This window comes from Labeo rohita, chromosome 15 (genome assembly GCF_022985175.1).
Source record: "Labeo rohita strain BAU-BD-2019 chromosome 15, IGBB_LRoh.1.0, whole genome shotgun sequence".
Classification (NCBI taxonomy): Eukaryota; Metazoa; Chordata; class Actinopteri; order Cypriniformes; family Cyprinidae; genus Labeo; species Labeo rohita.
The window spans coordinates 17167277-17181858 of NC_066883.1; the positions used below are offsets into that span (position 1 = coordinate 17167277).

General features: G+C 36.7%; 1 protein-coding gene across 1 annotated transcript in view; it reads left to right on the forward strand.

Annotated features, from left to right (window-relative positions):
• The first annotated feature begins 391 nt into the window (after positions 1-391).
• The window catches only part of esamb (endothelial cell adhesion molecule b), a 54575-nt gene continuing 40384 nt past the window's right edge, over positions 392-14582 (forward strand). Inside the window, exon 1 of the mRNA XM_051129477.1 lies at positions 392-827. Within this exon, the coding sequence (XP_050985434.1) occupies positions 761-827 (67 nt within the window). The 5' untranslated portion in view covers positions 392-760. The remainder of the gene's footprint in view (positions 828-14582) is intronic.

Genomic DNA, 14582 nt, shown 5'->3' on the forward strand with positions numbered 1-14582 from the left:
TGCCAGACTCATAAAATTTACAAATAGCCTGGTGGGAAGAAAAGAGTGGATAGGAAAGAAAAATACCCAGATGTTTTCTATACATTTGTTTTGCCTTTTTATTTATTTAGTATCTTTCAGAGTCTCAATATGTTTATATATTTAATATATTTTTATAGCAGATTTCAGTCAGTGTTTTTGCAAAACAATATTATAGAAGCATGATATATCACTTCATATAATATTGTTATTGTATTTGTATTACAAAATTACATTGAGTTAAATTAGTTTATGGATAAACTGGCTTTTCCTAAGGGATAATACTAAAAGGAAATGATAGAGGAGCGCTAGTAACACCTGTAGGCTGAAAGGGGCGTGACTTTCCGCGAACATCTACACTTGCAAGGTTCGCGTTCAGGTGACAGACGCACTTCAAACCGTCCAAGAACAGCCAAAAACTTCAGTTTTGAATGAGAATACTTGCAGAACTATCCGCAGAGATCTTATTTAGAAGAAAGAACCACCAGAGCTTTCCAAAGAGCCCTTCTCCAAATGCCGTCCGCTGCGCGGATGAGAGAAGAGGAGGGAATGGGATTTATTTACAAGCTGGAGTCTAGTTCTCCTGTCGGGGTTGAATGAATTGATATACTCAGACAAAATATTAATTTTAACAACAGAGGGAAGGCAGAAGACAGCTCGGGGCAGAATAAGAAGAGCGAGAGAGTGACTGTCACTGGATGCTGTATGAGGTGTCGTGCGAGCGGGCGCTTCGTGAGGGGCGATGGAGATGCTGATGGACTGGAGACCTCCAACATTTTTGCTTCTCACCTTGCTGTGGTTGTTTCCAGGTAAGATAAAAAGGAATAGAAATACCAGCGAACTCTGTGTGTAGTCTAAATACTACATTTTCAAAATTCATACACGCAGCGTATGTTGTTGATGTTGCTTTGAGCGAACTCTGACAAAGTTAAAAGAGACTGTATCATTAGAAAAGTCTCAAATCAATTTTCTTTCTATGTTTTTCTTGTCTTAGGTGGTAGATTTATCTTATACAATAAGATAACTGTTTAATACTGTAGTAGAAATGTGTTAGAGAGACTCACCTGTACGTCCTCATAATATTTTGTAGTTCTGAAATATTATTTTTAATAAGTTATAGAAGGAAATTTACTCTTTGCCAACAGAAATATGTTATCCTGATGTACAGCAATGCTCTTCTTTGCTTATGGGAAGTCATTAACCCTTACCTCATTTTTCCTTATAGTAAAACAGGTGGTAAAACCAATTGTAGCAAACCCATGAAAGTATTGACGGTGAACTCAGGTGCCGTGATATGACCATTGTCCTGACTAATCTCCAGAAAGCCTCAAATCAGAGGAGCTTGTAATCCGTTGAATTAGCCTGGCATTTTTACAAGCAAGGACAAGGTACGAATTCACTCTCAGTGCTGGCCGACGAGATTAAACTGTGTCATTGCGCTTTGCAGTTTTTCCTTCCTTGAGCTCAAAACTCACAGTTCATGGGCAAGGTTAAATACTAAAAAATTGCATTCACATTCCCTTGTAACCTCTTGGATGTTTTGAGTAGTGAGCCTTATTAAACTGGTATTGGTTGCTTTGTCAGGGTTTCGGTCTGTGTTTCGAACATGGCAAGTTGCTGATGTGGTGGTGTTTTCTGTACCTCCAGGGAGGCACCATTATCGCATTTTATGGAGAGTGTGCCATATAATGGGGAAACTGCCAGACTGCATGCTGTAGCCTGCAAATATTTAGTTGTTTTGTATGACCTGTCTTGAGTGACCCTGAAAGGATATTGCCACCATATATGCCGCCTTGCAGAATTACTACATTGCACAGTATACTTAATAGAATATTATGATTGATACTGAAGTGATTTCATTTTTTGAGAAACATTAAAGGGCTAGTTCACCCAAAAATGAAAATTATTTAATCATTTACTCACCTATAAGACTTTGAAACACAAATTAAGATATTTTTAATGATCCTGAGAGATTTTGGTTGCTCCACTGAAAGTTCATAAGGTACTTAGGTTCTCAGGTACAGTAAGATCCAGAGGTTATAAAGCCTTGTGAAATCCATTTGAATCAAGTGGTTTAATCTAAGTAATGTGAAGTGATATGGTTGCTTTATATGATTTATAGATTTAACTTTTATTTAAATTTTTATTCACATATACAAACATAGAACACATCAAGACATTAAAGATCCGTCACATGCTAAAAACAAACATCATTGGTTTTCGCACATCATACACCCATGTTTGAGCTTCTGTGTTTACCATATTTGTTGTGTTCTATGTATGTGTGTTGATCATTGTTTAATTATAAATAATAATATCTGTTCATCATATAAAGTAGTTGTATATCACAAGACGTAAACACTTCATTTATATACATTCTTTTTACGACGCCTTTATGACCTATTTAGATCTTTAAATTTTGGTTTCCCGGACTTTTAATGGAGTTATGGAAATTTACATTGTCTGAATCATTCCCTATTCCCTATACACTATGTGTCATTCACTGTAAGGAAAATACTAATTCTGTGAACAAGTGACCGATTTCAGCTGCAGCTTCAGTATGTATTTATAGTGTAAGGGCGGGACACTTTGGATTCTAGAGAGCATTTGATTGGACAGAAAGTTTGATGATTTGATGAGAAGCTGAAGTGCAGGATGATGTCATCAAAATCGTTTATCCGTATTGGGGGATGTTAGAGCCTGTAAGTTTTCAATGCATGTAAATGCGAATTTTATCATTACACTGGCTTATAGATAACCTTAAGGCTAAAATATTCATACTAAAAGACAAAAAAATTTGATTTCACAGGGACTTTAAGGGTTTGGAACGCCATGAAGGTGGGCAAATGATGAGAGGCCTTTCATTATTGGGTAAATGAATGAAGTCTTCAAGGTGCTCAGAATGTTCCGTTCCATATGTAGACTGTAAATTTAGATGCAAATTCAAATTTATTAACAATTAAACTTCAGTTTGGCTTATTAATGCATGCTGTGAACTAAAATCTTCTGAAAATGAAAAAGCCTAGGATTTAAATACTATTCATCAAGTGCTTTTTAATCCATCCCAGCTTAAAGGAGTCCACTTCCAAAACAAAGATTCACAAATAATGTACTCACCCCCTTATCATCCAAGATGTTCATGTCTTTCTTTCTTCAGTCGTTTTGAGGAAAACATTTCAGCATTTTTCTCTATATAATGGACTGGTATGGTGCCCCGATTTTGAACTTCCAAATAATGTGGCTTTAAATGATCCCAGCCGAGGAAGAAGGGTCTTATCTAGCGAAACGATCGGTTATTTTCATTTTAAAAAAATACAATTTAAATACTTTTTAATCTCAAACGCTCGTCTTGTCTTACTCTCCCTGAACTCTGTGTACTCTGGCTCAAGACAGTTAGGGTATGTTGAAAAACTCTGACCGTATTTTCTCCCTCAACTTCAAAAATCCTTTTAAAATCATCCTACATCGCTGCAGAAGTACTGACAAAGTCTTTGCAAAGTGGATGCAAAGAAGATCAAACACTCTTAACAAAAATAGGTAAAACAGCGATATAGGACGATTTTGAAGTTGAGGGAGAACGTGAGATGGGAGTTTTTCGACATACCTAACTGTCATGAACCGGAAGTTCGGGGCCATTATATAGAGAAAAATGCTGAAATGTTTTCCTCAAAAAACATAATTTCTTTACGACTGAAGAAAGAAAGACATGAAAATGGTGGATGACAAGGGGGCGAGTAAATTATTTGTAAATTGTTGTTCTGGAAGTGGACTTCTCCTTTAAATACATTCCATAAGTGTGTAAGCACCACAGGAGATGGCTTAAGTCAGTGTGCCTCTGGGCTATATTTACATTTACTACAAAAGTTCTTTCTAGAACGATCAAAGTTGATTGTGATTGTACTTTAGAAAAGATAGTTTGAAATATGTCTAACATTTAGTACTCCACAAAATTATGTCATCTTTAGCAATCAAAATGTGAGAAAATATTTGGTTTCTCCAAGCACGAAACCACCTGTAGCAAATTGCGGCATGTTTAAACAAACTGTTCGATCCTCTGTGAAAAGCCGGAGGTGGATAATCAATGGCTGTAATTGAGTGCGGATCACTGGGCCTTCACAACAGAGATCATTAGAAACGGTAATGCTCACCCACCAGAGGCAATTATGTTTGCCCCCTGCACAGCAAAGAACATTCAATACTGGCAAAAAAATCCATGTTTCATTTCATTAACCCTGCCTCCGGTCTATTGTCGAAATCAATCTTTTGATTTGTACCGATACAGATTATAAATTGGGCAGTTGGGCGTAAATCTTGATGGCATAATATCATATAACAGTACAGTATATATCACTGTATAATTTGGTTTATTAAAAATTTTAATAATATTTAGATTTAAATAACCTTGTGGTAATGCCTACACTACACATTTTCACTCAAAACTGCTAGTACATTTCACAAATAATTACAAAGAAACGACATAGCATTGAATTACAGATGAAAATTTGTATTAGAAAGCTGAAATTGTATCTTTGTTTTATTAAAAATTCATTTAATAGTCCTTTTTACATAGTATGTTTTGGAATAATATAGTGGATTAAATATATTATAAATTAACCAATGGTTTATTATTTTTTGTAATATTTGAACTTGATGTGTGCAAACTGAAACAGTAGATTATTTATAACAAATAAACGCATGTACATTTGTCCTGCCCATTAGCTGTGCAAATATACATATGTTGATATAAATGATATACGGTGCCTTGCGAAAGTATTCATACCCCTTCAATGTTTTCATGTTTTGTTATGTTGCAGCCTTATGTTAAACTGCTTTAAATTACTTTTTTTCCCCACATCAATTTACACTCCATGCACCATAATGACCAAGCAAAAACAGATTTGTGACAACTTTATGAAAAATAAAACACTGACATAAGTACATAGCATAAGTATTCATACCCTTAACTCAGTACTTAACTGAAAGGAAAGGAGGTGACTTGTGGCCAAGTATGGTACATAACAAAACGTGAAAAAAAGAAGGGGTATGAATACTTTTGCAAGGCACTGTAGCAAATCTATATTGAATGACAAAATTCTGCTGTTTTACTACCCATCCCTATTTACATACATTTTGAAGTCATTATATGGCATATCTATATCTCTATATGTGCAGTCCTTATTAACTCCAGGATTTATCAGGAAACTGGCTGACAACCATTAAGCTCACATTCATCTGTCAAGAAATATCCAGACAGATCTGAGACAAGAGACAGATTCAGCTCTCATTAATGCTTTAGAAGAGACACAGCATCTCATGTAAGTGCTGCCATATCACACCTGCAGCCCCTTTGCCCTCCCCCTCTCTCTGCTACCTCCAGGAAGCAGTGTAGCAACAGGACGGACGCTGCTGCCATACAGTTTTCTCAACATGATTCTTCAATAATTATAATTGCAATCTGTTTATAAACTTGCATGCAATTTCAACAGCAGATCAACATGGCATCATAGTTGCACTTCCCTTGAGAGCCCGCTGCGTGTTCAAAGGTGCCGGTGTGTCGCTTTCCGGAGCGTAGGCGAGGGCGCCGCTGTTTTACAGCAGGTGTAAGTTTGGAGAGTGGATACAGTAATGAGGATCTCAGCCATCTAAATGAGGCCATGGCTCCTCTGGGCTCACTGCTGTGCACCTGTGTGGGCTTCAGAGACACCTGGGAAACTGCAAACTAGCTGACCACACACTCTAGCATTTGACAATATATGCCATAGGTACTTCTATATAGCATCATTGTATGCTCAGAGTATGTTTTATGCGGATTATTGGGGAGAAATTGGGGATTAGATATGGAGAAGCTTATCCTTTCATTAAGATGGATGGACGGCTGGCGTTCAGATCAGCTGTCAAGGGCTATATTGATCTAAGCACCACAATAACTTGTGTGATATTACATGAGGCATGCAACCCAGAGTTATTTTTAATATAAATGCTGTGAAGCATGTGCTGTATAGGACTAATGTAATGTACACTGTGGGGGGAAAAAAACAATCTTTAAAACTTACAGTAAAAAAAATGGCAGCTGTGGTTTCCAGAAATTTACTGTGAAAAAAATTAAGGTTCTACATGATTAACTTAAATATACAGTAATAAAAAAATAAAATAAAAAAATAAGAGAAAGAATAAATAATGTTTGTATACCAAAAGTGATGTTGATACCGTATGACTAAAATCTGTTACATAAAAATAATAATATAAATATAAAAATGATATAAAATACATAAAATATATTATTCTTTTTAAACTTCATAATATAATATAATACAATATAATAATAACCAGAGCTGCGCAGATTACAAGTTGTAGTCCTTATTACAGATTACATGATGAGAACTGTAGTTAGTAATTTAAGGTAATGTATTCTGACCACTTTTTAAGATTACTTTTAGATGACTTTTTTTTTTAAGTCAAACTATTATATATATATATATATATATATATATATATATTCCATTTTTATATTAACATCATAAAATGCATGAAACATTACATTACACAAGGGTTTCCCAAACTGGCCTTAATGTAAGAGCCGCAGTGAGTTTTTGACTTGAAAAAAGAGAAAAATTTAAGGAAGTTAAAAAAGGAAAAAAGAAGAATTAGGGAGAATCAACAAATTATGTATAATTTACTGTCATTGTGTGATTAATATGTAATCATGTAATCCATAAAAAAGTAACTGTAATCTGATTATTAGCATTTAAAAAATTTCTTTGAATCTTAATCCAGATTACATGTAATCAGTACTAACTAGATCTCTATAATGTAATATTTTAGTGTTGCCAATTGGTTAAAATTAGCTAATAATCACATTTTTCTCAAATTAGTTGCCATTAATTGTGATTAATCCCACCTAACATTGTTTTTTAAGTATAAACATACACAGAAGTTATCAAATGATATAAACTACAGTGTGCACCACTGTATTTGTGCTACTAGCACAGTATAACGTCTGACAGGGCAGGCAAATTAGTTTTTATTGACATATGGCATGACAACATCTCATCTGACTGCAGTTCACTGGTTTTCTACTGAATTTCCCTTGTCACCTGTACCGTTTCCACACTCGTTTGACTAGCTGCTGAGGCAAAGTGGAGTGTGTGTCTGAAAAGTTCCTCATTTGATATGGTCATAAAGATGTTCTGCATCTAAACGCAATTCCACCCCTGCGTTCACTGCGTTAAATATTTTTAACGCCGTTAAACTGGAAAAATTAATCGTCTGCGTTAACGTGCTATTTTTGACAGCACTATAATATAATATAATATAATATAACTACTATATTAAAGGAGTAGTTCACTTCCAGAACAAAAATTTACAGATAATGTACTCACCCCCTTGTCATCCAAGATGTTAATGTCTTTTTTTCTTCAGTCGTAAAGATATTGTTTTGTAAGAAAAACATTTCACAATTTTTCTCCATATAATGGAGTTCTATGGTGTGCAAGAGTTTGAATTTCCAGTTTAAATGCAACTTCAAAGGGCTCTAAACGATCCTAGCCGAGGAAAGACCATTTGTCTTATCTAGCGAAACGATTAGATATTTTATAAAAAAAAAAAAAAAAAAAAGACAATTTATATACTTTTTAACCTCAAACGCTCATCTTGTCTCGTCTGCCTGAACTCTGTTTTTTTCTGGTTCGTGACAGTTAGGATATATCGAAAAACTCCCATCTCATTTTCTCCTCCAACTTCAAAATTCCTACATCGCTGCAGAAGTACCGACCCAGTGTTTACAAAGTGAACATGCAAAGAAGGTCAAGCGCCTTTTACAAAAAAAACTAAAACAGCGATGTAGGATGATTTTGAAGTTGGAGGAGAAAATAAGATGGGAGTTTTTTGACATACCCTAACTGTCATGTACCGGAATACACAGAATTCACGCAGAAACAGACAAGATGAGCACTTGAGGTTAAAAAGTAGATAAACTGTGTCGGCACCGATAGCCTTGTGGCCAGTGCGCTGACATGCAGTGCTGTTGTGCTATGGGTGTCCTGAGTTTGAATCCTGGCTTGAGGACCTTTCCTGATCCTGCCCCCTTCTCTCTCTCCCACTTCACTTCCTGTCCAGTATGATCTGTCCTATCATAATAAAGGCCAAAAATAAATCTTAAAAAAAAAAAGTATATAAATTGTAAAAAAAAAAAATTTTTTTTAGAAAATAACCAATCGTTTCGCTAGATAAGCTTGGCTGGGATCATTTAGAGCCCTTTGAATCGGCATTTAAACTGCATTCTGGAAGTTCAGTCTCAGGGGCACCATAGAAGTCCATTATATGGAGAGAAATCCTGAAATGTTTTCCTCAAAAAAATAAAGTTACTTCAGTGAAAACCCATGGGAAGGTCAGTTTATTGGTTTTCAGTGTAAATTATAAGATGACTTTTTCTTTTTGAAATCTAAAAACTGTAAATTTCATAGTATTTTATTGTGAAATTTAATGAAATGTCCAATTAGGTCTGTTACAGAGTAAAGAAACCTACAGTTAACCAATTAACAGGTTCTTATCATAGCATTTTTAGAGTTTTTTACTGTTGAGAAATGATCATTTTTAAACACCAAATTATAGTGTGATATATTTTTTTTTTTTTTTTTTTTTTTTTTTTTTTTTACAATAGCAGTCAGTGCTATTCGCTTAACTTGATGAATGTGCTAAAAGACAGTTTAGGGGCAAGATTGGTCCTGGAGGCACATAATCCTCGTTACCCTGGATAGTCCGAGGGGAATGACAGAAATCTTGTTTTTTAGGAGGTGTGACCTGGATTTAGGCAGGCCAGACCTGGTCGAGCGAGGCTAATAAGGGCCTAAAGGATCCGATCCGGGCCAGCCACCTCAGAATACACCAGGAGCAGCTGTTGCACCTTGCAGATTAACGCTGCTGATTGTTTTAAGCTTTCATCTGCCTTCCCCCCCCTCGCTCTCACTCTCTCTGATCTGCGACAAAGTCGTCCATTCCCTTCTCTCTTATCACGGCGGAACATAACATCTCTCCCCCATCTCTCCTGAGCTCTTATTAAACCTCCCCCTGCCCTGCTGCTACATCTGTGCAGCTGATCCACATCCATCCGTCCATCCTTCATCGCACTGACTCTACGTGACAGGCATCTTGTGAGGGGGACTGTGTGTGTGTAACTCTTATCTAGGAGGGCTTTTTATTACAGCGTCCCTCTGATAGTAGTAGCAATTACTCTGATGTGCCCGAGGATGAGAAATGGCCATGTGAGATAATATCAAAGGTGAAAGAGGTTGGCCATGCTGTGCACCCATCACCTGCAAATGTAATTAGGGAGAATAATCAGAGACGATGAGGCTGAGCTCGCAGTCATCTGTGTGGGGCAGCATGAAGCACAGCAATGACTTCATTCTGAATCCATGAAATAGCAGTTAAAGGTCCGAGCAAGTTTGTTTTTTAAACAGTTTTATAAACAAAAAAAACTGACATAATATCGAAGAAGTAGACGTCAGTAGGTCAATAATATTTGAGAGACAGAGAAATTAATATTTACAATAAGCAAGAACTAGTGTTCATTTCGAAACTACTGTAGTATTATAGAACTGTGACGAAAAAAATTAATTGGCGAGCTTTTTTTACATGACTAAAACGAGACAATGACGAGACGACAATAAGGCCAATAGACGATTACCATAAAAGACGAGACTAATAAAAAAATAAAAACTATACCAAAATCTCTTTTCATTTTTATCGAAAAAAAGGAGACAAAATATTACTGCGGACTACTGTACACACCTCTACTACCCAAGCTTTTGTGTGCGGTTGCCAGATATCAAGAGTTTAAATCCCCAAATCAGAGCTTCTTAAAAACAGGGCTTTGCACTTACTTTTCTTTTTAGGAGCACTTCTGAAAAAATAAATTTAGGAACTTCTAATCAATAATCTGATCAAAACTTTGCCTTCCCATTACGAGGTGGTATATAACTCCTTAAAGTGATTTACAGGGGAATTTTGTTTTTACCTTTGTAATGGCATTTTTATAACTTTTTAAAAGTATGTCTGTCAAATGAAATCAGTATTAACTCAATTTGTACTACAGAGGTGGTGCAGAAGAACTCAAAAGTGGCTTGTAGGTGTATTTTCATATGTTTAATGAGGCTCAGAGGTGGCATGAGTACAATCAAATTAATAAATTCATGTTGAGATTAAAGTTTTAAATTACATTTTGAATATATAAATATTAAATGATTTAAATAACTGAAAAGATTTAAAAGACTAATTTAAAGGACTTTGCTGTGTTAAATTGCGAAGATATTGAGTTTTCGTTAAAGGGCGTGTCCGTGGCAGTCTTACAAAATCCCAGGCGTCACGATGTAAAAGGAAGTTGTTATAAAGTTGCCATAAAATGTCTGATCTGCCCCAAACTTCACCTGTTCGATGAAAGTCCTGGCCTGAGCACATCTAAACGCCAATATTCAGCACCACCTGCTGGCAACAGGAAATTACTTACTTTACACTAACTTAAACATGCAATGTCCAATCTGCACTAGACTTCACATGTTTGGTAAAAGTCCTGGACTGAAGACATCTAAAGGTTAACGTTCGGTTATAATCATAGCGCCACCTGTTGACAACACGATATGTCATGTTTTACACTAACTCAAACATACCATGTTCAATTCGCGCCAAACTTCAAATGTTTGATAAAAGTGCTGGCCGGAAGACATCTACATGCAAATATTCAGTTATAGTCATAGCGCCACCAGCTGGCAGCAGGAAGTTTGGCACATGTAAATGACTTTGACATATTCCTCCTATGTTTACCACTTTAAGTACGTATTGCTCATATTTGCTGTTTTCCTAAAGCCCAGGTGTGTGTTAAAATGCTTAAGACATTTACTTGACTAAGCAAACTAAATATGATAATAACTAAAAAGTACATTTAACAGGATTAAGAATAAGACTAAATTTAAAAATGACTGACAAAATTAACACTAGCAAGTATACAGTGTGTGTAGGTATGTATAGAAAACATATATATATATATATATATATATATATTTTTTTTTTTTAAAGGGGTCATCATATGCAAAACTCACTTTTACGTGTTGTTTGAACATGTGTGTTGGCAGTGTGTATACACAACCACCCTATAATGATAAAAATCCACCCAGTGGTATTTTTGTAATCTTTATAAGTAATATCCCCTTTTTCAATCGGGCCATTCTCAGCTGACATTACACCGACAAAAGCCACTCCAACGATAGTTGACTGACATAACTGTCTTACCTTAAACCTAAAGTAAACAGAACAGCTCCTCACCCCACAGAAGAGAGGGGTGGGGAAAGCAAAGCTCATTAGCATTTAAAGGCAAATGTACTAAAACAGCTCGCTTTGAAAAGGACTGATCTTGACATGATAAAAAGGGTGTTGTTTTACACTTCCACTGAGAAATTTTAACCAAAGCATGTTATAGACTTCTCATTAAGACCCTAAAGAATCATATCAACTTGTGGTAAATAAAGTTTTTAAAGTTACAAACACAGTTGTGTAGACTATTTTAAAGAGTGGTCTGCAAAAAAAATTAACTCTGGCTCCATAGCAAATGCGTCCAGCTGGAAATTTGTTGTCATCTTTAATGTTGTGTTACCTTCTCATTTCTATGTCAGGCCTCAATTTTCCCCAGCTTGGTTGCTAAATTGATGTAGTCCCAGTTCCACGCACAGAGCAGCATCTGTGAAACCTGCTTGGACCTGATAAGCCCGGCATCCTAGTCTGTGGAGGTTTGGAGTGCTCTACATTCTGCTGTGGAAATTCTGCTGTGTACATTGGGCTCAGTGCTGTTTATTAACCATTTGCCCTTAATAATTTGATTGTCAAAGTTTGTAACATAAAGCCTGATAAAGAGAAATAAAGCAGCCATCGGTTTCCATAGTTACATTATGTTCCATAAACAGAGCAGTTTGGAGCAGATAAGAGCTTCTGTTATGGTAAAGAGCAGCTATTCTATTCTATTGTGCTTTACAAATGAGAAGCAGGCTACTTGGGTAGTTGTTTTTTTTCCCTACAGATTAAATTTCATTTATCTTGCTTGTATAAACAACCACGTAAACATGAAGTCCCATGGAGCTTTTTATCTTTTCTTCTAAGACATGCACAGTTTCTATCAATATTGATTATAGTGTTTATCTTATTTCAATGATAGTTTGAGTGGAATACATAATATGCTACCCTGGACCACAAAACCAGTCATAAGGGTAAATTTTTTTGAAATTTAGATTTATGCATCATCTGAAAGCTGAATAAATAGGACAATATTTGGCAACTATTTGAACATCTAGAATCTGAGGGTGCAAAAAAATCCACAATATTGATAAAATCACTTTTAACCTGTTGAGCGGTACTGTCCCGCATATGGGATTCTTATTTCTGTGCGCCTGGGAGTACAGTCCCACATATGGGATTTAGGCTGATAATACACTGGGCAACTTCTGAGCACTGTTGGAGGGCAACTTCGGTCAATGTGCCGTCAACGGGGAACCAGGTGAGACACAAGGCCCACGACTGGTCTAAATTATCCAGATATAAATATGTTAACAAACCTCAATGGTAAAGTTCCCAAGCAACATTGCTCAAAAAGTTGCCCCGTGTATCATCAGCCTTAGAATGTTCGGTGACATCACAGAACTGCCAAATTCAAACTGCACATTCCCTTGTTGACTAGAGCTGAGCCAGAGAGAGAAGTGCACTGCGCTTGTCATATAATCACAATTATGCTGTGTTTTTAACCATCTAATGCTTATTTTATGTTTTAGACATTTAAATACACACCAGTACTAGTAAAACAATACATTTAGAGTTTGTAAAATACACACAGATGTCCATGGGAGCAACAGTAACAATCCATTCAAATATAATTTGCCGATGTGTTTTATTCAAATCAAATACACATAGTGTAAGTAACTATAAAGTTCACTCTATTCTTCTCCCAGTTCACCAGCCACTTGCATGCATTTCGAAAGAAACTGATAGGTTTACGTGCTGTAAATCTGACTGACAGGATTCTCTGAACTGCAGCGCGAACAAACATGGCGGCGCCCATCTCACGTCATAGATCACGATCCAGATAATTTATAAAGGTTTTTAAATGTCAAAATACACTCATTTACACATCTTTGTGAATCAGAATATCAGATAGTTGATAACATGGGAAGCAAGTGTGTGAATATTTTGAATAAAAATGGAAATAAAAGCGATACATTCTGCGGCATTCTGAAAAGTTGAGATGTTTTCATCTCGATGTGGCGCAGACGCGCCTGAAAAAAAACTAACGCGTCGCACCGAACTTGAGCGTGCAAAAGACACGATAGGTGAGCGGCCCCTTAAGGCCCTTTTACACGGGACACGGCAGTCGCGAGTGTCTAGTTCATTTTCAATGGGAGACATGCGGAAAGCGGCAAACTGTGGGCGGTTTAGCTGGCGGCGTGGAGGCACTTCGCGGCAGGCGCCGCCAAAGATAAAAATATTTTATCATTTTGTGAGCGGCAGTGGCAGCCACGTCAGCTTTAACCAATCAGTGAACAGATTATTAACAACCAATCATAGAACAGTTGAAAATAAAGGAGAAGATTGTTTTTGTTATGCTTTTAAGGCAATTCTTCAAAAACAACTCCACGTGCCAAAAGGAAAAAAATATAATGACACTAATTAATAACAGGATGACACGAACACAAATTTCCGTTATGTGTTATTTATTTTTTATTAAATACAAATGTGACCTGGACAGTTGTAACTATAATAACATCCGCCTCAAGACCGCGTCGCAAACACCACCTCAACTGCACAAAACGCTTCCACTACAAGAGAAGGCAGCAGCGATTTCAACACTCGCCCGTGTGAAAGAGCCTTTCGGGGCCGTTCACATATCACGTCTTTTGCATGATCAAGTTCGTTATTTTAAATGTAGACCTAATGGAAGTGACGCGGTTGCGACGCACACACGGTGTGACACACTCGGTTTTTCCAGGCGCATCCGCGCCGCATCGAGATGAAAACATCTCAACTTTTCAGAATGCCGCAAGCGCACCGCGGGTCATGTGACTAAAACCTACCAATTAGCTTCATCCTTTCCCGTAACAACATTGAATGCTCAGCCAAGATGGAGTAACAGCTGATCATAGCTGTACAGGGATAGCCATTTTTACATAAATGTAGTAGCAGAGCTACAGCAAGCGATTTTTAGTGCTGGAAATATGTTTGTCCTTTGCTGAAACTTCCACGTCTTTTTTTGAGAGCGCAGGTCATGGTTGCTTAGCAACAGCAGACGCCACGGGAGCGCAAGCTACAGAGCATTTTGGAAAGATGGAGAAAGTGGCACGGCTAGCGTTGTACATGTGAACGGCCCCTAAAAAATCTCACTCTGGGGGGTCAGCTAGAATTTATTAAACTCACCAGCGAAAGGGTTAAAGTTGTCCAAATTAAGTTCTTCATATTACTAATCAAAAATTAAGTTTTGATATATTTACGGTAGGAAATTTACAAAATATCTTAACGGAACATGATCTTTACTT